Source organism: Argentina silus (assembly GCF_951799395.1).
Source record: "Argentina silus genome assembly, chromosome: 8".
NCBI lineage: Eukaryota > Metazoa > Chordata > Actinopteri > Argentiniformes > Argentinidae > Argentina > Argentina silus.
Genome location: NC_139662.1, coordinates 24,187,087 through 24,210,209, shown reverse-complemented (window position 1 = coordinate 24,210,209; position 23,123 = coordinate 24,187,087). Strand labels below are relative to the sequence as shown.

Genomic DNA, 23,123 nt, shown 5'->3' with positions numbered 1-23,123 from the left:
AGGCAAGACGGTGCAGTGCCAGGGTTGTCTCAACCTTCATGGGTTTTTTTCATTTGGGTTGTTGACACTCTGACAGACAATAAAGATTCATTTTTATGACCAATTAAGTAGGATCAATTTGACAACACAGTACACATAACATTCTAGGACCTAACCAAAAATCTAATTCAGAATGTTCTAGAATATTCTCCATCTTGGATGTTGATTATCAATGTCCTGATTGGTTGTTTTGATGGAGCAGTAGGCACCATCTTGTTTTCGGAGGGCGTGTTGTGTTGTGTTGGGTTGATCTGACTCCAACACACACACTGGCTCTGCTCTACCAGCTGCTATACCAGGCCACAGTCATGTGCACATCGGTGTAACCCACCACCTCACCGACTGGCAGAGTTCCTACAGGCTAACTTCAAGACTGACATGTGACATGACCCATTGGACTGACACATTACTGCAGACAGACAGAGGTCAGGGAGGAACTCAGAGGAAGGGGAAATGGACATCTCAACTGATGTGCCTACTTCCTTGGGATTGTGTATTAATTCAAGTATTAGAACTTTCATAATCCTCCTTTGAAATCTTGCTCAAAAGTATATACAGTAGGTGTTAAATCATAGTAATTGAATTACATCAATTTGGCTTCTTACATAAAACACTTCACTTGTCAAGTATTATGAAATGACCATTGGAATACAATTACAATATATGTATATGATCAAAAACGTATATAGACTTATAGTCATTTAGGTATTTACATTTGGCATGATTTGCCGCATAAATACACTTTATTAGTTGAAGTCTATCTTCTGTTGGCCTCTAAAGCTACTATAATAGTTGCCAAACTATCAAAGTGACATCTTTGATTACTGAGCTTGTGTGGAATGTGTCTTTCAAGATGGCCGTCATCCTCAGACCTATGGTTTAGACATAATTAAAGATTGATTTCAGTGCCAAATGGAGCATACTTGTCCATATCTGGGTTAGGGTTAGGGTTAGGGTTAGGTTAACCCTAACCCATACTTGTCCATATCTGGGTTAGGGTTAGGGTTAGGGTTAGGTTAACCCTAACCCATACTTGTCCATATCTGGGTTAGGGTTAGGGTTAGGGTTAGGTTAACCCTAACCCATACTTGTCCATATCTGGCCACCAGAGGATGGTTTTGGTTGCCATATACACTCTTTATCTCTGCCTAGATCAGTCTCATATTCTCTGTGTCTTTCAAATGTTGGCTGTTTGAACACATCTAGGAAGCAAACACTGTAGATCTCACTTCCAGTCCAGTATCAACCCGTTGTTGTGGATTGAGAAGTCCTGAGACGTTGTTCTCTCTTGATAAGAGAGTTTACCGGTCAGGAAAAAGCAAAACATCAATGATAATCACAACGTCAATGATAATCACAACATCAATGATAATCACAACATCAATGATAATCACAACGTCAATGATAATCGCAAAAACAGTACAAATTGTTCCGTCAAGTCTGGCTGACACTGACCGCAGTTGGATCTTAGGACACTCTGAGATAGGCTACTGTGATAGGCTACTGTGATAGGCTGCTGTGATAGGCTACTGTGATAGGCTGCTGTGGTAGGCTACTGTGATAGGCTGCTGTGATAGGCTACTGTGATAGGCTGCTGTGATAGGCTACTGTGATAGGCTGCTGTGATAGGCTGCTGTGATAGGGTGCTGTGATAGGCTACTGTGATAGGCTGCTGTATTTAATGGTGGCCGACTAAAGTCCATCATTCAAAGACTAGGATTGACCTCATACACAGCAGATACAGCATCTCAATCCTAACCCTAACCTTGGAGATCAGTATTGAATGCAATAGAACCAATAGACATTTTCACTGAGTAGATGATCAGTATTAAATCCAATAGAGTCTCAGTGAGTAGATGGTCAGTATTGAGTCTAACCCTAGTAAGACGTTTACCACCAACACCTGCTGGTCCCAGTTGCCAGCGAGATGGACAGAGCCAGGAGTCACTGTAAGGCGATCCATGAGGCCTCTTCGTATTCTTCCTGGAAGTCAGTATTCCACAGATGAGGGTGTTCCGTGTGCCGGTGCTGCTGTCGGAGAGGAGGTCACGTTGACGCCAAGCGCTGCCTTACGTTGTTTGTCTTAAATCTAGAACCCATTGGTCAAATCTGACTTCAGCCAAGTTCTTATACGTGTTCTGAGGAGCAGTCTTGAAGATAGCCAACTAGTGGGAATTCTGCCTTTTAAACTATGACATGGAAAACAAATGATTCGTTTGGAAAATAGTGACAAATTATTAGAATGTACAAAGAAATAATGCAAGGCTACAAAACTACATTTGCACATTGTTGTAAAATAATCTCGCTAGCCCTTTTTAATCGTGTTAGAATAATGATTTTTGTTTTGTTTTACATATTGTAAAATGAATCAGAGATTTATTTTGTGAAGGCTTTTATTTTGCTTATACATACAATATAAAAAATATATATATTGAATATCTTTGTGTGTTATATTTTAAAACGTTTGATGCAGTATGTAATTTTGATGATGAAGATTTCTGAAAGGAGAAGAGTGTGCGCCATAGTGACGCAGCAGCGCCGCCCTGCTGGACAGCCTGTGTGACTGATAACACACACTAAGGGGTTTGGTTTCAAATATCAAGTGCTCAAGTGTTAAGAATAGCCGTTAGATTATCTGTGTGTTTAATTAATTACAGTATTTCCCTCCGACCACCCAGAGCTTGTTAATCTGGAATGAGACCTTTTAATTTGGTCCGCACAACACAGAAGTACATTTTGTATAAAATTAAGCATTTAAACATTTGGAAGATATTTTGATCATGATTTTTAAGATTAGTATTTCATGTTTAACACAAAGTCTATTTGAAGTTGACTTATTGAGACGTTATTAAAGTGTAACACTTGATTAAAAGGTCTGTTCACTTTGGCAGATGAATAAGAACAGAATTGAGAACAGAATTTGAGTTTGACAATAAACTAGAGAACTCTTTTTCTGTTCTGTATGTTGCTACTGGACTGCCTGCCTTGGTTGTTTTAACTACACCTGGCAAAGAAAACCCTCGCATTCTCTCTCACCTTTCACAGTTGAGAAGCACATAGGGCAGCTTGAGCCCATATTCTGGTTCTTGATTCTGAAACTTGGAGACAGAACAAACATTCCCTCGTAAATGTAGAGCTACAGTAGAGCTCAACACCTTTAACATTGTTGGTAGTGAGATATACACAACTTTAACATTGTTGGTAATGAGATATACACAACTTTAACATTGTTGGTAGTGAGATATACACAACTTTAAGTGCCACTCTGAAGAGTCTATTGACACATTTGAGGATGAGGACACAATGCTAATGCTAATGCTACAGTACAACAGATATTTTAATATTTTATTTATTTTTTTGTTTGTTTTTTTACATTATAGCCTGGGTTGGTCAAAAGGTGAAACAGCAAAATGTAGTCATTAAATGTAGAAAAACAATGAAATGTACATTACCAAAATCATATGTATGGTGTCATCTTTTGCGCTCTGCCAAATTGTTGTTGACAGTATCTTTACTCCAGAGGAAATGGGAACTATTCTAGATTTTCTAACAAAAATATGAACTGTCCTTTGTATAATATGGTACTTTAACTCAACTCTGATTGTACTGTATATTCGATGGAACTACCCCATACAAACCAATTATCCTGGTTATCGTAAACTAATATTATAACTATGTACAGTATTCCACCTTATAACTGAGAACAATGCATAAAGAATGGATTGAAATCCTCATCATCTGATAACTCTGAATATGTAAAGTGACCCAAACAAACAAACTATGCAAATTGAAAAGTAACACTTGTTAGGACTGTCTGCTTCCATTAACAGATGGGCCACAGCATCTGCTACGGTACGCTGATAATGATCAGATACCAAGACAACAACATTACTACATTATCATGTACTCCTCGCCAGTACAACATGATTTCATCTTTCAGCTGTTCTCCTGTTTCGGCCTGTGGTTTTGAGTTTCATTTACTTGGTGTGAGAGATGGAGAGAGAGATGAAAAGAGAGATGAAAAGAGAGATGGAAGTAGAGAGTACAATCTAATCAGAGAAAATGTAATTGGATGATCATGATCCACTGAGTACTTTGGAGAAGGATACTGTCCTGAAAAGACATCCTACAGTAGGACATCCTATAGTAGGACATCCTACAGTAGGACATCCTACAGTAAGACATCCTACAGTAAGACATCCTACAGTAGGACATCCTACAGTAGGACATCATATAGTAGGACATCCTACAGTAGGACATCCTACAGTAGGACATCCTACAGTAGGACCATGATGGACCTCAGAACTGAACTTTGATTATTGTGCTTCTTTGTATCACGTGAGATGTAACAGCAAGTCTTCCATTCATAACAGAATAGTGATCAATAGAGTTGTTGACAACAGTGACTGTAGAACTATGTTGACATTCACCAGTGTTCCATTGACCTCTCGTCCCTCACGATGAATAAGGAGCATCATGCTTAATACCACTGTGATTCTGTGCTAAAAATCCACTCGCCCGAGTCTGAGTAAGAAATGGCAATAAAACTAACTTCATGACGAAACCTCCTCCCTGTCTCTGTTTGTGTCTGAGAGGTGGAATGAATGTTAGAGCTGTAACTTACAGTACTTTAGATGAATGCACTTATCTTTAAGTTGATCTGGGTAAGGGTTAGGGTTAGGGTTAGTACAAGTATAACTAAATGACTAAAATGAAAAAAATGGGTTGAGAAAACACTGTATTGCATGTGCATTAAATGGGAGTATTCAAACGTGCTTCCAACTATGATTATGACACTGTCGAGCTGTGTAGGTGTCACATGGGTAAAGACACCACAGGAGTCACGTAACCCTCGACTGGCAGGCTGTCACTGCCACCTCATGCTAAGTAATGACCTCACAATGGGGTCACAGCCCCGCCTACGACCTGGCAGGTTGAGAGGGTGGAAACATCCCTTAAATAAATCTTGTTATCAATAATTGAGCACACCGGGGGAGGCTGGTGGAGGTAGAACACCGGGGGAGGCTGGTGGAGGTAGAAATCTGAGGATGGGCTTATTGTAATGCATGGAACGGAATGAGGAATCGCGTGCGTTTGATACCATTCCTCATTCCATTTCATGCATCAAAATGTTCCCGTCCTCTGATTTCTACCTCCACCAGCCCCCCCGGTACATGTACAGCCTCAGCCTCAGTGGAAATGTTAGTTTCAGTGTTAGCCTAGCCTAGCCTAGCCTAGCCTAACCAGCAGCAGCAGTAAGCTACAGTAGCCTACGTTAGCCTCAGGCCCCCACTGCTGTAAGGCCATGTGAGCCAGTGGGGATTGTTGATGCGGTTCAAACCGGTTTTAATGACAAATGCCCAGTTTGTCAGTGAAGTGCAGCTGCCTTATTAAGCCAGGGCTCTGCAGCATGCTAAGGTTTGCCAGCTATGTTTAGCCGCTGGCCTCTGAGCAGACCTAGGCTATTTCTGCCTAGCTTGGCCTTCAGTCCTACACTGTAGGCTACCTGAGAGGGACAGCTGCCCCCCACCCCTCCCTCTTCCTCTCTCATTCCCAGCACCTCCACCCCCCCTCTCTCTTTCTCCCTCCCTCCCTCCCTCCCTTCCTTTCTTTCCAGTAGTCTAGAGCTGCTTGCCTAGCTTGGCCTTCAGTCCTATCTGAGAGAGACAGCTGCCCCCACCCCCACACCACAAAGGCACAGACACATCATAGGAGATTGACTCACTGGTATTCAGGGTTAGAGTTTAGTGTGTTAGGAATCACTCAGTCATGAGAAGGGACTTTCCTCAGAGCACATGTGTCTCTGCAGCAGGGCTGGACGTGCAGGCAGGCCTGTAGCGTACCTGGAGGGGGCAACATGCAGCTGGACGTGCAGGCAGGCCTGTAGCGTACCTGGAGGGGGCAACATGCAGCTGGACGTGCAGGCAGGCCTGTAGCGTACCTGGAGGGGGCAACATGCAGCTGGACGTGCAGGCAGGCCTGTAGCGTACCTGGAGGGGGCAACATGCAGCTCTGAACGCTGCAGGTACTGGAGACATGTCATGAACGGAGCTGACATGACAGATGTGTTTGTGTCTGGTGTGGTGTGTCCACCAGAGGAGGCTGGTTGAGGTAGAAATCGGAGGATGGGCTCATTGTAATACATGGAATGGAGTTGGGAATGTTTGTAATACATGGAATGAAATTGGAAAATGAGCCTGTCCTCCAATTTCTATCTCCACCAGCCTGTCCTGGTGTATTTCTATCTGAACGCATCACAGGTCGAACACAACTAGGAGAGCCTGTGATTATAATGAACCCAACCAACCCGTTACAGAACAGTTCACATTCGCTCTTATCACGCCGAGATTCAGCTCATGGTCAGATCACTGATTGGCCAAGAACACTTGACTAATGTTGGTCAAAGTTCAATTATTCTTCTGTTGTTTTATTTGGTTGCCAAACAGAAGCCGGAGATAAGCCATCCATCAGATTCAAATCCAGGAAAACGTTATTGTCCCACGTGGGCCATGGCGAACGTGCGTACGCTGGCGTCCGCCACACGTGCTACAGTGCAACATCAACCTCATCCATCACAGGGACACACCTACACACCTGGACACCTACACACATTCTTCACCTGCACATGTTTGAAAAGGAGGAAAAACCTCAGGCTTACACACAACAACAACATCCAGTGAAGAAATACTCAAGAAATACTGAAATACTCCAGCAGCCCCATCCTCATTCAGCTGATAAGCCTACTGTAGTATTACATAATAGGACAAGTGTTCTTGTCCAGTTAATCTGCCATGTTGGTGAGATAATCTACACTACTGGCTTAAACAAGCACACAGGCACCCAACCACTTCAATAACAGTTTGGTGACAGAGGACATGTTTTATTTGCTATAGTTGTGTCAGAGACTGAGACTACAGGCTACTGTGAGTAAAGTCAGTCAAATCTTTATCGCTGAAAACACTGATTTGCAGAACCATAACCAATGTTTATTTGTACGTCTATGACCGTTTTAACTGTACAATCGGGTAAAAGAGCAAAATAAATATTCTAATACAAATATTATAAGAATTTACGTGTGTGGGTGTCTAACCTTACCGTACCTGGTTCTCTCAAAGACTACAGAATCCTTTTTGTGTAGTCAAGATATAACTTTATTTTGTACACACAATAGCTTTCACCATTTTCATAGCTCGCTGCAAAATAAATGGAAAGTTAAATTGAAAGAAGTTTAAACAAGTTGAGTGTTAAAACAACACAGCCTTTTCAACAGATATGGGGGAAACTTAACTTATGCATAACTCAACAGTTGGACAGAATTAGAATTATAGGGAACAGGAAAGGAGTATTGTCAATGATGCTGATTTACAGGACAAGTTAAGCAGTCAAATGACATCCCAGTCTTGTTAAGACTACTAATGGTACAAGACTATCCCCTAGTATGAACAAGGATAACATGATTATACAGTAGGATAGATGTTGGAGACATTCTTAAAACCTGTGATGCTTCCTGTATCTGTCTGTCCTTGGTCTGTGGGATGACAACATTATCTATGTGGAGTTGAATAGTATTGTGGGGAGGATACTGTAGACAGAAGAAGTGTGTCAATTACAGATGCCTAACAATCATAGTGTAGATACCCCTATAGCTGTATAGTTCCTAACCCAACCTTTCCCCTACAATACAAGAAAATACATGGACAGACATGACCTTTACCTCAGCTACAGCTGATTTACACCTGCATCAGGGGAGAATGCTGCAGGTAGAAATCAAAGAGTGAGGCTCATTGTAATGCAAACACGCTTGATACCATTCCTCATTTTGATACCCAACAATGAGCCCGTCCTCCGATTTCTACCTCCACCAGCCTCCCCTGACCTACATGTCCAGTATGGTGGACACAAGTATAACACTTCTATAACAGATAAAGATTAACAGACCTACACCTGTTTGAGACACAACTCGAACAATAACAATTTCCCCGTAAAACTGCAGACGCCAACCGTTTACCGTCTGCCCTTCCAGTCAAACAGCCCCTCTACGAGACCCTATTTTTACCAGGCGTTACAATTTGTGATGTAATTCCTGTGTGGAAGCCCCCTAACCCTCCAGCGCTGCTACACTCAGTTTGACTATTTACAAAGTGATAAGCCAAGCCATGCAACCCTGAGGGGAGCTGAGCTGCTTTAGAGGTCTGAGCTGCTTTAGAGGTCTTCATTTACAACCCCCCCCCGTTCATATTGGAACTGGAGGCAGACAGAGCTGGTTAGGGTTAACCCTAACTGGAGGCAGACAGAGCTGGTTAGGGTTAGGGTTAGGGTTAACCCTAACTGGAGGCAGACAGAGCTGGTTAGGGTTAGGGTTAACCCTAACTGGAGGCAGACAGAGCTGGTTAGGGTTAGGGTTAACCCTAACTGGAGGCAGACAGAGCTGGTTAGCTAGCTAGTTCGTTAGTGTCACACCAAGCAGAAGACCATTCCCAAGGGAGAGAAGGAGCAGGGAAGGAGGAGAGAAGGAGCAGGGAAGGAGGAGAGAAGGAGCAGGGAAGGAGCAGGGAAGGAGGAGAGAACGTGAGAGATCTTACAGTTTTATTAAAACATTTCTTCAACATACTGTATTTTCCAAATAGAATGTAGAGACCATATTCTGCATCTTGCATAATATTTGAAAGCTGGACAATATTTAATAGAGTAATTGCCAGGAACTAGCCGATTGTTGTTTGAAACATTATCATATCCAATGAGACAAACTGCTTTCCAGTGGAATGGTGCCATGACTGCACCCTATCTTACAGTACAGGAGACGTGCTATCAGGGTATGCCAGCTCTGTGATTTGGAGAAAGGACAGGACTGGTATGGGTCAGTCTGAGAGTCACCGAGGGCGGGGACAGACTTCCCTCATACACTCAGCTGACGAGGGAAAGGAAAGGTAAACAATAATATGACAGTCAAAACAAAGCAGAGAGGGGAGAGGGTTAGGGTTAGAGGTCACACACCTCAACCCAGACAGAGCCAGAAGGAAGGTTCAATGAGAGAGGAGTACATGCTGGCCACTATCAGTGAAAAACCAAGCAAATAGTATCAATAGTCGGACTTACAGCGTTGAGTCGCCTCGGCCTAAACAAATATAAGGCAACAAACCTGAACACATCATAGCAACAAGCCTGAACACATCATAGCAACAAGCCTGAACACATCATAGCGCAAAACAACATGTAGAAATGACAAAATGGGGGTGGTGATGAGAAACACACCAATATAGCGCAAAGATATGATGGACAGTTGATGTCTATTTTACAGTACAGGTATTTACTAAGTAATTACATGGAAACTGATTACACAATGAACCTAAATTACCTAAGATAGGCACCATTTGGCACCACATTACCAGGTAACTTCCAATTGTGTTGACTTAATTAAGTGCCAGAAAGTACCCATTGTAACCACAATTTCCAATTAAATACGAGGGAAATACCAGAGGAAAGAGTCCCGAAAAATAAAGCTCAATCAATATGAGTCCCAAACAACCATTAAACCATTCATGTTTTAAACTAGACATCTGAATGCCTCTTGGTCCCTTCTCAAAACATAATATTGGTCATAAAATATCACAATAACAGTTTTGTGTTGAACACAGTTTTGTGTTATGACACACAGGGAACAGCCTCCTCAATGTGCAATTCTTTCATTTGGTTGGTCAAATGGTCAATTATAATACTGGTATAAAGAAAGTAACTTCACATAGATAAGGAACATCCATCCATTCAAAAACAACTTTATCTATAAACTGCGGCTCCACAACAATTTTGAGTGATGAGGCATGAAGAGGCAGATGGAGAGAAACGCTCCTATAGGTCTGTACACTCAGAACCCTGGCTATGACATCATCATTGTGAGCCCGCCAGTGGAGGAGGAGGTGGTGATGGAACTCTGCAAAAGTTCTAGAATCTTCTCTGCGTCATCAGTTGGACTTCTTGTCCTGCTGGGCATCAGTGCTGGCCTGGAGGAGAGAAGAAGAGAAGATGATAAAAACTAAAATAATAATAAACATAGGGTTAGGAGGGGGTTAGGAGACCAGGGTGGGGTTGGGAGACCAGGGCCAGGGTGGGGTTAGGAGGGGGTTAGGAGACCAGGGTGGGGTTAGGAGACCAGGGTGGGGTTAGGAGGGGGTTAGGAGACCAGGGTGGGGTTAGGAGACCAGGGTGGGGTTAGGAGACCAGGGTGGGGTTAGGAGACCAGGGCCAGGGTGGGGTTAGGAGGGGGTTAGGAGACCAGGGTGGGGTTGGGAGACCAGGGCCAGGGTGGGGTTAGGAGACCAGGGTGGGGTTGGGAGACCAGGGCCAGGGTGGGGTTAGGAGACCAGGGTGGGGTTAGGAGACCAGGGTGGGGTTGGGAGACCAGGGCCAGGGTGGGGTTAGGAGACCAGGGTGGGGTTAGGAGACCAGGGTGGGGTTGGGAGACCAGGGCCAGGGTGGGGTTAGGAGACCAGGGTGGGGTTGGGAGACCAGGGCCAGGGTGGGGTTAGGAGACCAGGGTGGGGTCAGGAGACCAGGGCCAGGGTGGGTTTAGGAGACCAGGGCCAGGGTGGGGTTAGGAGACCAGGGTGGGGTTGGGAGACCAGAGCCAGGGTGGGGTTAGGAGACCAGGGTGGGGTTAGGAGACCAGGGCCAGGGTGGGGTTGGGAGACCAGGGCCAGGGTGGGGTTAGGAGACCAGGGTGGGGTTGGGAGACCAGGGTGGGGTTAGGAGACCAGGGTGGGGTTCTCTTCCAGTAATAACTCTGGTGTATATTCAGAATGTGTGTATGTGTGTCTATGAATATGCATTTTTGGCATCGTACCATGGAATGAAAAATATCTGCAAGTAGAAGTATAATTTATATTTTTATTTCCTGTCCTCCAATCAGGGGAGGGTTGGGGGTGGGATAAAGAGGTCAGAGTTCACCAATAAAACACTGGTCCTATACATGACCAGAGGTCAGAGTTCACTTATAAACCCTTTCACCTATAAAACAAGGTCAGCTTGTAAACAACAACGGTAATCCAACTAATATTGCTGCATCAACACAATTAGGTGAGTTTATTTTCTTCATCCAGCTAATAAACAAGAAAAGGTCAACCTCCAATGTCCTAAAAACTTCCACTCAAACATTCCCAACGCTCCAGATAAGGCAGACATACAGTTCAAATGACCACGTGGCTCCGCAGTCCTCATGACACCTGATGTGACTTGTATCTTAATCCCGATTTAACGGATTCATCATCTTTAACATCGAGCATCTCATGTCCTGTACTGTACTTTGGAACAACCACTAGAAATCCCCGCCATGTATACCGTTTCCTCGTCAGTCTGGAGCAGCGGCAGGCCAGGAGGGCAGTGGAGGCTCTGATAGCTGTGCTGCTACGCTCCCCCGGAGCAGGTGATTGGAGGTCTAGGAACAGAGGCGTCCCTAAACCCCCGCGTCAAACGCATGAGCACTCAGTGACAGTAGCGCCCGCGGAACACCTGCTGATATTACCAGGGCTGGAGACTTCCACTGACCACACACACACACACACACACACACACACACACACACACACACACACACACACACACACACACACACACACACACACACACACACACACACACACACACAGTAATTCAATTCAAGCCGGTGTGAGTGTGTGCTGAGTGAACTAAATGCCATAAGTCTTTTATGCATCATAAATCAGAATTTCCTTATCGGCCATTTCAGGACGAGAGCCCAACATGACCAGGTCTTATTCTTGCAACACGTCTGAATGTAGAAGAGGTTCTAAAGTTCCAGTGAGAGCCGGGAGTGTTCGTTTCCTTCACTTCCTTTATTTCGTTACGTCTATTGCTCAAACTTTCTGGTAAGACAGAGCTGCTGACTGAGTCTGACTGTACATGAATCACCATCGCAGTTGCAACACTTTGCAGCATTGCTCATATCTACTTCAGTGTCCTTCATCCATATGGGTCTCATATCTACTTCAGTGTCCTTTATCCATATGGGTCTCATATCTACGTCAGTGTCCTTCATCCATATGGGTCTCATTAGAATCCTGGTCAACGTTGGTCGTTCATTATGGGTGGAATCCTTACATGTAACTAACATACTCCTGACATTGATGTCAACGGCGCAGTTGTGTGATGATTCCACCCATAATCATCTTCAGCTACTCCTCCTGATGAAGGCCACACAGGGCCGATTCCCCAGACACAGACGCTGCTTAATCCTAAAAAGCATCTTCAATGGAGGACTTTCTATTCACAGTGTGATTTATTTGATTAAGATGAGTCTTAATCCGTGTCTGGGAAACAGCTCCATACTCGAGACACCATTCATCACAGCCCTCTGGTGGGGCCGACAGGGGGTGACTTACACACCAACTCTTGGGGCCCCCTACGTATATACCTGACACTTATGGGGGTTCCCATCCGCAGGTCCCCCTGTAACTCCAACCCTGGTTACTGAGATAGTGTGTGAGTGTGAGTGTGTGAGTATGTGAGTGTGTGTGAGTGTGTGAGTGTGTGAGTGTGTGAGTGAGTGTGTCCAGTGCTGACCTGCAGTCTAGAATGTTCCGCCAGCAGGCGGTCGTACTCCACTGTCAGGTTCTCAGCCTGCTTCTTCATTACTTTAACGTCACGGTCCGACTTCTGGAGGGCTGCAGACAGACAGACAGGTCAGACAGACAGACACACACACAGTCAGGAGGGCAGTCATCTTCAACAGGGGCCAAGACTTTTTCCCTGGCTATGTAACCTGACCAGGAACAACTCTGGTCTCTAGTTATGGTCAACAACTCATCTCTAACAATGCATTGACCCTCAACACCATCATTAACCACAGAGAGACCACCGCCTCTGCAGGTCCAGCAAGTATCGTATGAGTCACCTTTCCTGGTGGCATCCAGCTCCTCCGTCAGCGTCTTCACCTCCACCTTCAGGGCTTTGTTGTCCTCCTCCACCCCAGGGCCAGATGCCTTCTTCCCCACCGCGGGGATCTCCAGCCCCGCCTCCCTCAGCTTCTGAACGAACAAAAACAAGACCTTGAATACAACTCAATGATAGATGTGACGGTGAGTCATCCACCACATTCTCAGACAACTGTCAAAACACAACTACCTGCTGATTCCAGCATTCTAAGGACATCTGTCAATATGCACATCTCGGCCTAAAGGCTGCAGGTTTTCCCCCCCAGGATGTTTGAAAAGCGTGCCGCTGGATTGCATCATCAAAACTTTGTTTATACTTGTCAAAATGTGCAAAAAACACAGCAAAAACCCTAAATTCAGAAGAACATCGTAGCGCTATGACTTTCGCTTTTAACAACAATGTTGTTGGCGATCAAAGATAGCGATAGTTACTTTATCAATATATAGCTTTATTTACCTCGAAATGTTTACATTGTGACACCACCACTCGCACATTCTTTGTGGAGAACCCTGGGTTGATGCTCAGATGCAACACTGTCTATATGCAAAGCTAGGCTGATACATTCCAAGGTTTCCATGCAGGCTTGATGAGTTATGGCCAATTTCATGGTAAAATCAATTTCTTGCAGATTTGGGGGGGGGGGGGGGCATGAGTAACTGGCCCACACCAGATCCTAACAGCTTAAGTGCTTTAGGAGAGGTCGCCATCTGCTTGGCTTTTCACTGCTGGGCTTACGGTGAGCCAGTGTTGTATGTATCCCCCTCACCTAAACCTCCACCAGCCCTGGCCCTCCGCCATCCCTCCCCACATATCACCCCTCCTCCCTGGGTTCCCTGCCAAGGTGAGTGTCCCCAAGGGTTCGTAGCACCAACATTACTTATGTCAACAGCCTGCAATGGACATCAGATCACCTACATCAGATCACCTAGCCCTATGAAGCTTCAGGCGGTTGGTCAATTACAGAGGGCCTTTGGACCTTCTGTAGATGCATTTTAAGCAAAGCTCCAAATCATATTTTCACTAAAACAACGACACATAATAGGCTAACCCCTGCTCACCCTGAAACCCTGCTCATCCTGAAACCCTGCTCAGCCTGAAACCCTGCTCAGCCTGTGGTTGAAACCTGACCTCTGACAGTCATAGGACACCCTGACCTCTGGTGAACAGCAGTGTTGCTCATGGTCATCGTCCTTCAAAAGACAACAGTCTTCTGCCCTCAAATGCCAAGGCGCTAGCCTTCGCAGAGACAATACACCGCCTAGACTAGAAGACAACGAAACCTTGAGTCATATCAGTGCGCCATTCATAATCTCCCCCTAGGAGCAGACCATGAGAATGAAGCTCATTGATAGCTTGCATTCCAATAAGATAATGTAATAACAGACAGGAATAGGCCCGTGTGTGTGTGTGTGTGGGCTGAACTCCAGCACTGAAAAACAAGTCAAAATAAAGCACAAGGAATAACCCATTTCAACAGATCAGATCCAGTTGAACGTTTCCCTCGGCTGGTGGGATCCGGTTGAACCACAACAGTGCGATACCACTGTGCTCTGGTACATACCTCACCATCTCTAACATACACAGGAAGACACAGAAGGACGGGATTTATTACGAGCCAGAGACCGTAGAAGTGATGTCATATCAAATCACAGGCACATTTCCATCCTCGAATGAACAATAAGTTCAATTCTCCTCTTTCACCTCCCTATAAAAGGACTCATTTGACAAATTCTGATAATAGTTAGTTAAATCTTTTTTTAAAGGACTAGAACTAGGCCTACAATAGAAGACTGCTCTTTTAGAAGATCAATAACAAAATAGTTGAGTGTTTAAAATAATATCAGACAGATGAAGGTTAAGATTGTGGGCTGGGGGACGGACAGTCTCGGTATCTCCTGGACACTCTTAAACCAGTCCAAAACTATGCAAGGAGATTCTGAGCTGTTAAATGTTGTAAAGACATACCAACATATCTGTTACTGGGAGAGGCATTATTCAAATATCTTCATTCCCTTGGTAGATCAATGGCGGTGTTAAGGGTCAGCTAAGGGTAGATGCTAACTGGGATCCTTGGGACCACCCTGGCCTTACCTAACCCCAAGCCTTTCCAGAAGCGTTTAAAATGTAAACTTCAGCAGGGTGACAGAGTTGGGCCGCCCAAGCATCCCACTTAGTATTTACCTTTACTAAGACAGCTGAGGTGACGGTGGGAAGCAATAGCCATAGGGACAGCCATGATGAGGGGATGCCATGCACTGGGTGATAGATAGGATTAAAGGGGCAGGGGACCTAGGCTCGGGCCCCACACCGCATCCTTGCGGTTCTCAAAGCCTGATCCCTGTAACATGGAAACAACCTGCAGAAGAAGGTGGCGGGGACCAATAACCATAAAACCTCTGGCCTTGGAGACATAAACCATTCAGATTAATCATTAATCAATAACCCCGCCGACCTCCCCCCCAGGCCTAGTTATACAGGAGTCACTCCAAGACAAAAAGGCAGTCAACGTTCTCAGTTTACGCAAAAAGCCTGGCTGTGGTGAATCTGTACTGCATGTGGGCAGGCCGTGGGCAGGCCGTTGGCAGGCGTGAGCCTTAGCGTGTAAACAGACCTTTGGCGTGTGGCACATCCACATGTGCGCTGACCTTTACCCCAGGAATGCCTGAGATCAATGTTTAAGTTATTACCACGTCAACTCAGTAATCGAGGAGCGATGCGGGGGCTCTGCCGAGTAAATACATTTCAAACATCCCAAGACGTAACAAGAGATAGATTCATTCCCAACTGAAATACAGGCAGCCCATCAAATAACCAGATGATTTCCATACTGTATATCCCCCACTTTATCAAATGGAAGCCATTTCTACTGCCTTGTTTGGTTTTGCTAAACTCCTCACGTTAATGACATAAAAAACCTGTCAAACGGCTTATGAGGTAGTGCCACGTTTAGGCTGCATGATTTCAAAGGAATGACAAACTCAAATATCTTCACACCCTCTCTCCTGAAATGAGAGTGCAGTGATGCCCCTTTGTGGCCATCAACGATAAGGCAGAATGGTGTTTAAATTGATAAGTTCAACACCTCCTGCAACCACCACCACCACCACCACTTTCAGGCTGTGTCTGATTTAGTTTGCCTGGTACAATGGAAGGAATGGAATACTTTGTCACAAAAGTGCAAACTCCAAGTCAAATCTGAAGTAAATATTCAAAGGATACACCTATTCCTCAGGAGATAGGTGCCTGGACCAGGAGTTGTGCTGCTTGTCATCTCCAGCCTAGACTACTGCAACTCACTTCTGGTTCCTCTCTATCTGCATACGATGGTCAGTCCCCAAACCCGGCCTGATCATTCCGTTCATCCTCCTCTGTTGGCCGCTTGGCGCCTCCATCTCTACGAGGACATAGCGGTTGCTCTGCTCAGTCACGCCTCTTCTGTCTCAGCGTCCTCAGCACTGGAATGAGCTTCTCATCACTGTCAGGACGGCAGAGTCACTTTCTGTCTTCCGCCGTAGACTAAAGACCTGTCTCTTTAGGCTACACCTGGGCTCTTCCTCCTCAGACCTCTCCACCCCCCCCAACACCCTACATTACCCCCCCCCCCCACCCCCAACCCACCCTCAAAATCCTTTCTCCAGCATTGTGACTCCCAATGGCACTTACTTCTAATCATGGTTTTACTGATGATGACTGATGTATAGTTGATTCGCTTCGGATAAATGGAAATACTTTCAAGAACCCCCCCCCCAGCAGGCTTATTCCCCTACTATTCTTTCATAAGGTCAATAACAGAGTGTTTAAAAATAATATCAGACAGATCAAGGTTAAGATTCTGGGTTTGGGGGGGGGGGGGGGGGGGGCTTTGTGTCCCAGACACTTTTAAACCAGCCAAAAACTATGCATGGACATTCTGAGCTGTTAAATGCTGTGAGGCCGAAACCCCTACTGGAGAGCTCCTCTATTGTACCACAGCACCCCCTGTAGGCCTATACAACAACCCTGGACCTCACCTCCTGTAGGCCTATACAACAACCCTGGACCTCACCTCCTGTAGGCCTATACAACAACCCTGGACCTCTCACCTCCTGTAGGCCTATACAACAACCCTGGACCTCTCACCTCCTGTAGGCCTATACAACAACCCTGGACCTCACCTCCTGTAGGCCTATACAACAACCCTGGACCTCACCTCCTGTAGGCCTATACAACAACCCTGGACCTCACCTCCTGTAGGCCTATACAACAACCCTGGACCTCACCTCCTGCAGCTTCTCATTCTCCTCCATGTACTTCTTGGCAGCGTTGCTGGCGCCCTCCGCCTGCTTCTTGAAGGCCTCGTTGGAGGCCATGAGAGTGGCCTGCTGGGACAGCAAGGTGGCCAGACGCCTCAGCAGCCTGGGTGGGGAGGGGGGGTGACAAGTGTCAGTTATTTCAGTTAGAAGATAATAAATCATAGTATGGTTAGAGAATCAAACCACCTTTACTGTACATGATGATGCAAGCATGGTTTAAGAATAGTAAATGTGATTTCAGATGTTTGTAGTATTATCAGAAGGAATCGAGACGGTTAAGAACATGGAAGTGATTAAAGAGATGACATGGGGGTGAGGGACGGCCAGAGTCCTGTTTCAAAGGTCAGAATGGAACACAGATTCAATTACGGAACATCAACTTTGTGAGAGGACATTGCACTTCCAGGAATTTAACCACGTTTGGACCTTACAAGTGATGACTACTGTTTCGAAGGTCAGGGGTCAACCAACCAAGCAGACCGGTAAACAAATTCACCTGCTACTGCCTACTGGCACCAAAACACAAACCTTCAATATGATCTAAGCTTTTCATGAATTACATTACACTTCTATTTTGAGGAACATGCTGTATAGTAGCAGAACATGGAAGATCTTATGCAATACACGATTATTCATGTCGCATTAACAGGCCTGTCGCGCTGATTAGAGCAAGATATCTTCAAAAAATCTCTCATCAGCATGCAGAAGCTTCTTCAACATCTCAGAGATTATCGCTGAAAAACTGCATGGAGGGATAGATGGAGGGAAGGAGGGATGGATCGATCTGGATCACCCTCTGATCGTCATGCAAAACATGCTTGACCAAATATAGTCGCATACAAGGACTGTGGAGGATCCCTTACATTCAAAACCTTTCAGAAATATCTGGCATACACAGGCTCTGATGTCACGTTCCTGGGATTCAGCGAGGGCTGCATTCACAAGTAGAGTGTAACCGTTGTAAAGTTACACCAGGGCCAGATTGATGGTCAAGGCCTAGCCAGTCGCTGAGGTAAGACTTTATCAACACCATGAGCAACCAAAAGTTCTACATCTTAGTTAGCATCAGCAGCAACAAATCTTTCATTTGTCGAACTTCAAGATGGACCCAAGGGTTTAGAACCAGAACCTCCCATCAGAAGCACCAGCTGGGCCGCGTTTACAAAAACACAAAATGGACGACGTTCACTTTCCCCTCGTTTCTGCTGCTCTCGTCTGTCTTCCTATCTTCACAAGGTTGAACTCCAGAAAACATGTATGAGGGAACAGAAGGCTATAGATAATAAGAAGGTAAACAAGTTTAATTGACTTATCGTTTGTACAGTCAGGCCTTTCACATCGTTGTTGTCATCCCATAGTGCTGAAGGAGGGTGGAGGCTCATTTAACTGATGCTAACACTCTGATCTCTCTCAAACCTCCAGGGACGCCACAGCCATTCAAACAAAACTGAGTGAGCCTTTTCAAACCAACAAAATGTGGCATCTATGCGACTATGAAAGTGTACTGTACCACACTCGGACATCTGTAGGAACATGCCTTGTATGTGAGGTAGAGCTACACCTACAACTAGGAGTTCATTTCCTGCCATTTGGGTGGTCAGAGAGAGAGAACGAGAGAGAGGGGTAGAGAGAGAAAGAGTTAAAGGGTGGCAACACTAGGCAGGGGTCAGTAACATTCATCCTGAGCTGTAGGCCTAGCAGCTACAGGCCTGGGTCTAAATGTAACCCTCATCACCAGCTAGTCACATGTCGCAGGGCTTCTCAGAGGCAGCTGTCCCTGTAATTACAAGGCCCAAACAGCCTACCCTGGCAGGCTGGCGCTGGCCCACAGGGTCAAACAGTAGAGCACACAGCTGTAGTAGCCACCAGGGGCTATTAATAGCGCACCATTCAGAGGAACAGGAGGCATCCCTGTATGGAGAAGACATGCAGACTGGACACAACCAGGGAGAAAGACAGCGATAGGCCCATGTATGACGTCAGAGGGGAGTTGGCCAATCGTGGCCGCCCTCCCCTGGCTTTGTGAATGGAATGTGTAGCGAGCTCCCACCTCCACCAAGGCATTCTTTCCATCGCTACTGTAAAATCCTCAATAGATTAATATGAGTATTAACATCTCTGTGGCATCAGGGCAACAGGACAAACAATGGTTGTCAGCCAATCAGGTCGTGCACAGCAATATAGACAAACCAAAACCCAGTATCTGCTAAGAGAAGGATTCCAGCCATCCTATCAACAAAGAAAGACCAGACATTCGCTTATCGTGACACAAATGACAGGTTCTAGAATGTCTGGAAGCTAGTTCTAGAAGAGTAACAGTCGCCATTCTAGAACAGTGGCCTGTGGAACTGGAGGGGAGGAGACAGACAGAGACAGACAGAGACAGACAGAGAGGGGCACTGGGCAGGGGACACTCACAGACAGAGGAGCAGGGCAAAGCCAGCGATGTACTCGTTCCTCTGGGCTCTGAACAGCTTCATGTGGATGTGTTCTATGGCCACAGGGTTGTTGGTCAGGTCCACCTTCTCTGGAACGCTGTACTTCCTCACCTCCCTGAAGGCATCTACACAGGTAGTCAGTAGGACACATACAGAAGCACCATTCATCAAACAGAACAGCATGGTGGTAGACCTATGAAGACTATCATGGTGTGAGATGTCCAGACAATTCAGCAGTTCTGATTCATGTTAACTGGAGAGGCTGAGAGCTACACTGTGATCTTGATTGTGAGCAGACAGCCCATTAAAGGTTCATAGACCCTCTTCTGTTATTGGCTAGGCTGGTAACTGTGTTTAGGGTGGACAGTGGATGACAGACACACACTCACCAATCAGTAGAAAGACCAGGATGGCGAGGGCGACCATGAAGGAGCTGTTGCCATATGTTGCGATGGCTTTAACCAGCCGAGACTTGAAGATCTTGCTCCATCTAGCAAGGGAATACAAACACACACACACACACGAGAGAGACAGAGAGATTATAACAAGACACTGCTAAAGTCATCACTGCAGCAATTAATTTGTCAAAATAACTGAATGGTAAACAATGAAATGTCACTTCAGTTTCTTCGAAAAGACGTGTGGAACCTGTGGACAGGTCATGGGAGGTTTTTCACATGAAAACCAACGTGTTGGTTGTCTGTGTGGTTCCCAACGACACGCTCTGCAGGGCCTGCCGTCACTGGTCATGAGATCAAACCTCTTTAACTAATCAAGGAATCACATTTTATCTGTTCCTACGGAGACAGCTTGTTTTGACGCTGCAGTGCGGTCTGGGTCGCGCTCAGGAGGGTGGAACATACTGAACGGCGCAGATAGGAACGTCATGGTTACAGCGGACACACATCATGACTACCAGGTGGTTCCCTGGACACACATTAAACCAAATCTAAAATAAAATCACACTTTGGTTGGAGAAGTAGTCTAGGAGGAGGTTGAGCCTAACCTGTGTCTGGGAAACCAGCCCTGTATGTCAGAGAGCATCTGTTCTACACTACGTCACCTTCCATATATCTGGACATCGGTTCCCCAACGCTGTCTCCTGATACACAGAGCGGGACAGGACAGGAGGGGACAGGACGGGGGGGACAGGACAGGGCAGGAGGGGACAGGGCAGGACAGGACAGGACAGGGGGGGACAGGGCAGGGGGGGACAGGACAGGGGGGGAGAGGAGAGGAGGGGACAGGACAGGACAGGAGGGGAGGGGACAAGACTCACCTCTTGGGGGAGATGAAGGGTAGACACAGAAGCAGCACAAAGAAGACCTCTGCATACAGGAAGGTGGCCACGGCTGTCCACTGGAGACTCATACTGGCTACTGAAGATTCTGGAGGCAGAGAAAAACAACACACATTCATTAAGCACATACCACAACATGATGTAAGAGTTAGCAACACTTTCTTCATGTTGGACTTTGACTCATGAGGAGTCCTGACACAAAGCATCATGTCCAGGCTCTTTCACAATCAGGGTGGTCAAATATCCAACGTTACAACAGTCTTATCACAGTCCTTATCACAGACCCTGATGCATTATCCCTGGGCTATAATCTGGCTATAATCTGGACGACCTCAGGAATGTGCTGGGTGATTTAGCCCTAGCTTTAACAATGCTGTGGTCTTACCAAGAAGCTGCATTAAACAACTGTAATGGTATAAATGGCCTCAATTTGTTCAAGGGAATGGGAATTGGGAAATCAATAATGTGTGTGGTTTCCCCACGTCTTGTGATCGTGATGTCACCCTAAAAGACACGTCCTCCTCCTCCTCCTCCTCCTCCTCCTCATCCCTCCACAGGGAGGGTTAGGAATGGAGGAGAGACAGCTCCATCTCCTGTTGTCTAAAAGTAACACGTTCGTCGTTTTAGCTTCTCTTCTTTCATTAAACCATGGTGTGAAAGGTTCAAACCTGAGATTACACAACTCCTGCAAGGCCGCCTTCCTCCTCCTCCTCCTCCTCCTCCTCCGGAGCACTTTGACATGTCATGTTAGCCACAAAACACGTGACAGACAGTTACAACTGGTGTTAGGTAGACACAAACACCAACCAACCCCAACCCCAACCCCAACCCCAACCCCAACCTTCTAAAGCTCCCTGGTGGAATAACAAGGCTGGTTGGTTGATGAAGAACAGACCGTCGACCGAAGCGGTGACGTGTCTCCAGCTAGCAGGCTGCGCTGGGCGCCGCCGCTGCTCGGTGGCTGTAGTCACATAGTTGTCATTTCTTCAAACATGACCACGATCAAACTGACCGACTCGTTTCAATGTTAGCATTACTCACCTAAGACTGACAATGTCTGAGTCTTCCGACTTTCTTGCCTCGAAGCGACTGTAGGCGTGCAGCAAAGGCTGGACCGACTGTTAGCTTAGCTTAGCTCCTCCACAGCCTTTTCTGCCTTTCCTGTCAACTTCCTACTTCCGGTATGGAACGCCAGCTCATCTCATAAACTGATTGGTCAGTGATGAAGCTGCCCCTGTCCTATCCCTCTCTGTCCTATCCCTCTCTGTCCTATCCCTCTCTGTCCTACAGTCATATCCCTCTCTGTCCTATCCCTGTCTGTCCTATCCCTCTCTGTCCTATCCCTCTCTGTCCTATCCCTGTCTGTCCTATCCCTCTCTGTCCTATCCCTCTCTGTCCTATCCCTGTCTGTCCTATCCCTGTCTGTCCTATCCCTCTCTGTCCTACAGTCCTATCCCTCCCTGTCCTATCCCTCCCTGTCCTATCCCTCCCTGTCCTATCCCTCTCTGTCCTATCCCTCCCTGTCCTATCCCTCTCTGTCCTATCCCTGTCTGTCTTATCCCTCCCTGTCCTATCCCTCTCTGTCCTACAGTCCTATCCCTCTCTGTCCTATCCCTGTCTGTCTTATCCCTCTCTGTCCTACAGTCTTATCCCTCTCTGTCCTATCCCTGTCTGTCCTATCCCTGTCTGTCCTATCCCTCTCTGTCCTACAGTCCTATTCCTGTCTGTCCTAACCCTGTCTGTCCTACAGTCCTATCCCTGTCTGTCCTATCCCTCTCTGTCCTACAGTCCTATTCCTGTCTGTCCTATCCCTGTCTGTCCTACAGTCCTATCCTTGTCTGTCCTACTGTCCTATCCTTGTCTGTCCTACAGTCCTATCCCTGTCTGTCCTATCCTTGTCTGTCCTACAGTCCTATCCCTGTCTGTCCTATCCCTGTCTGTCCTACAGTCCTATCCCTGTCTGTCCTATCCCTGTCTGTCCTACAGTCCTATCCCTGTCTGTCCTACAGTCCTATCCCTGTCTGTCCTATCCCTGTCTGTCCTACAGTCCTATCCCTGTCTGTCCTACAGTCCTATCCTTGTCTGTCCTACAGTCCTATCCCTGTCTGTCCT

General features: G+C 46.1%; 1 protein-coding gene across 1 annotated transcript; it reads right to left on the bottom strand.

Annotated features, from left to right (window-relative positions):
* Positions 1 to 9,898: 9,898 nt before the first annotated feature.
* Positions 9,899 to 22,178, bottom strand: bcap31 (B cell receptor associated protein 31). The gene is made up of 8 exons (XM_083675559.1): positions 22,053 to 22,178; positions 20,991 to 21,099; positions 20,101 to 20,201; positions 19,692 to 19,836; positions 17,241 to 17,376; positions 12,941 to 13,073; positions 12,610 to 12,710; positions 9,899 to 10,037 (listed from the first exon to the last, which is right to left on the bottom strand). The coding sequence occupies exons 2-8, from the start codon at positions 21,080 to 21,082 to the stop codon at positions 9,999 to 10,001; spliced, it is 747 nt and encodes a 248-aa protein (XP_083531685.1). The 5' UTR covers positions 21,083 to 21,099; positions 22,053 to 22,178; the 3' UTR covers positions 9,899 to 9,998.
* Between the last annotated feature and the right edge of the window lie 945 nt (positions 22,179 to 23,123).